At 43.6% G+C, this 1,910-nt stretch overlaps 1 protein-coding gene across 1 annotated transcript; it reads left to right on the forward strand.

Moving 5' to 3' along the window:
• Nucleotides 1–305: 305 nt before the first annotated feature.
• LOC123600843 (putative olfactory receptor 10D3) lies at nucleotides 306–1,234 on the forward strand. Its single transcript, XM_045483271.1, is given in 2 exon segments — nucleotides 306–810; nucleotides 813–1,234. Coding segments are annotated over 2 exon segments (927 nt in total).
• The last annotated feature ends 676 nt before the right edge of the window (nucleotides 1,235–1,910 follow it).

Raw genomic sequence — 1,910 nt, forward strand, 5'->3', positions numbered from 1 at the left:
GTTTGGATGCTTAACCAACTGAGCCATCCAGGCACTCCTAAGATGCTTGTGTTTTAAATATTGTTTTAATAAGGGATCTTTACATTTAGAATCAGCATAATAAAAATTTTTGGTATAGAAACTATTAGGTTTTCTATGGGAACTATATTCTAGTTAAAATGCCATGTAATATGGACCATAAGCAATTTTCCCTTAATTTGGAACCAAAATGCCATCATTTCAATTACTTATTTCATTTCCCCAGTATGTTTGCTGACATCATGTCCTCTGCTTCCTTTTCAAAAACTCCCCTAGAACCGGCTCTCATGGAGAAGAATTGCTCGGTGGTGACCGAATTCATCCTGTTGGGAATTCCACACACAGAGGGGTTGGAGACTATAGTTTTTGTCTTGTTCTTGCCCTTCTATGCCTGCACCCTGCTGGGAAATGTGTCTATCCTTGTGGCTGTTCTTTTTTCCACTTGCCTTCACGCGCCCATGTATTTTTTCCTGGGGAACTTGTCTGTTTTTGACATGAGTTTCTCTTCTGTGACCTGTCCTAAAATGCCACTGTACCTTATGGGCCCCCTCATTTTGTATAAGATCTGTGTCTCCCAGGTCTCCTTCTTCCATTTCCGTGGAAGCACTGAATGCTTCTTGTATACTGTGATGGCCTATGGCCACTTTGCTGCTATCTGTTACCCTCTGTGGTAGGCAGCCATCATGAACCGTAGACTCTGTGGGGCCCTGGCTGTGGGCACATGGGTGTTGGGGTATATCCATTCCAGCATTTTGACTTTGCTTACCTTCACTTTGCCATGCTGCGGTCCCAATAAGTGGGCCACTTCTTCTGTGATATTCCAGCACTCCTGCCATTGGCCTGTGCTGATACATCCTCAGCCCAGAGGGTGAGTTTCACCAATGTTGGCTTGGTATCTCTCCTCTGCTTTTTTCTAATCCTTCTATCCTACACTCGCATCACCATCTCCATCTTGTATATTTGTTCAACCGAGGGCCACCGCCGGGCCTTCTCCACTTGCAGTGCCCACCTCATTGCCATCCTTTGTGCCTATGGACCCAGCATCACTGTCTACCTGCAGCCCACACCCAACCCCATGCTGGGAACTGAGGTTCAAATTCTGATGAATCTCGTAGGACCAACGCTGAACCTTTTAATCTATACCTTGAGGAATAAGGAAGTTAAAAGAGCCCTGAAAACAATTTTGCACAGGACATACCACGTTTCTGAGAGATAGTAAGAGTGGATGGATGGGTTGACGACATGGAATTCTTCCTGGCCCAACATGCGAAATACTTTTCTGGAATCCTCACATGGATTGCTGAAATTTCAGCACACGCTGAATGGCATGGCTCACTCTATCACAATACTTCATTGCTTTGTCTATTTGATTTTCTTGTATTACCTAAGTCCCTTCTCCCTGGTCTGTGTTTCTGTGGTTTTGCCTTTCTTCGGTGGAGAACCTTCTGCCACTACAAGGAAGACAGTTGGTCTTTGCCACTGCAGCATTTTGTCTACCTTTTCCAGGTCATGTCCCTCTACACTATGTGTCAGACGAAGCTTATGAGGAAAGACAATAAATAGAAGAGCGGGATTTTAAATGACTGATTGAGGGAGCATAATAGGATCTTGCCTCCTTCAACGTTAACAGACTAAATGTTTTCTCTTTCCTTCTCAACTGTATAAAAGTGGAATAACTTAGAATTTATCAACAAAGATGTTTTCCTCTCCATCCCATGATTGTCCTCATTCCCATTTTCTCCACTCGTAGGTACTTAGGCAAATGTGATTAGCTCCCACCTATGCAAGAAAAGTGAAAGCTTTGTGACTAGTGTCCCAGAGTAGACGTTTCCATTTCACGACCTCATAGCTCATAGTGTGATTAAAAGTGTGATAAAACAGTGGGTTTATAA

The sequence above is a fragment of the Leopardus geoffroyi genome, chromosome D1, assembly GCF_018350155.1.
Source record: "Leopardus geoffroyi isolate Oge1 chromosome D1, O.geoffroyi_Oge1_pat1.0, whole genome shotgun sequence".
In the NCBI taxonomy this organism is placed as follows: Eukaryota; Metazoa; Chordata; class Mammalia; order Carnivora; family Felidae; genus Leopardus; species Leopardus geoffroyi.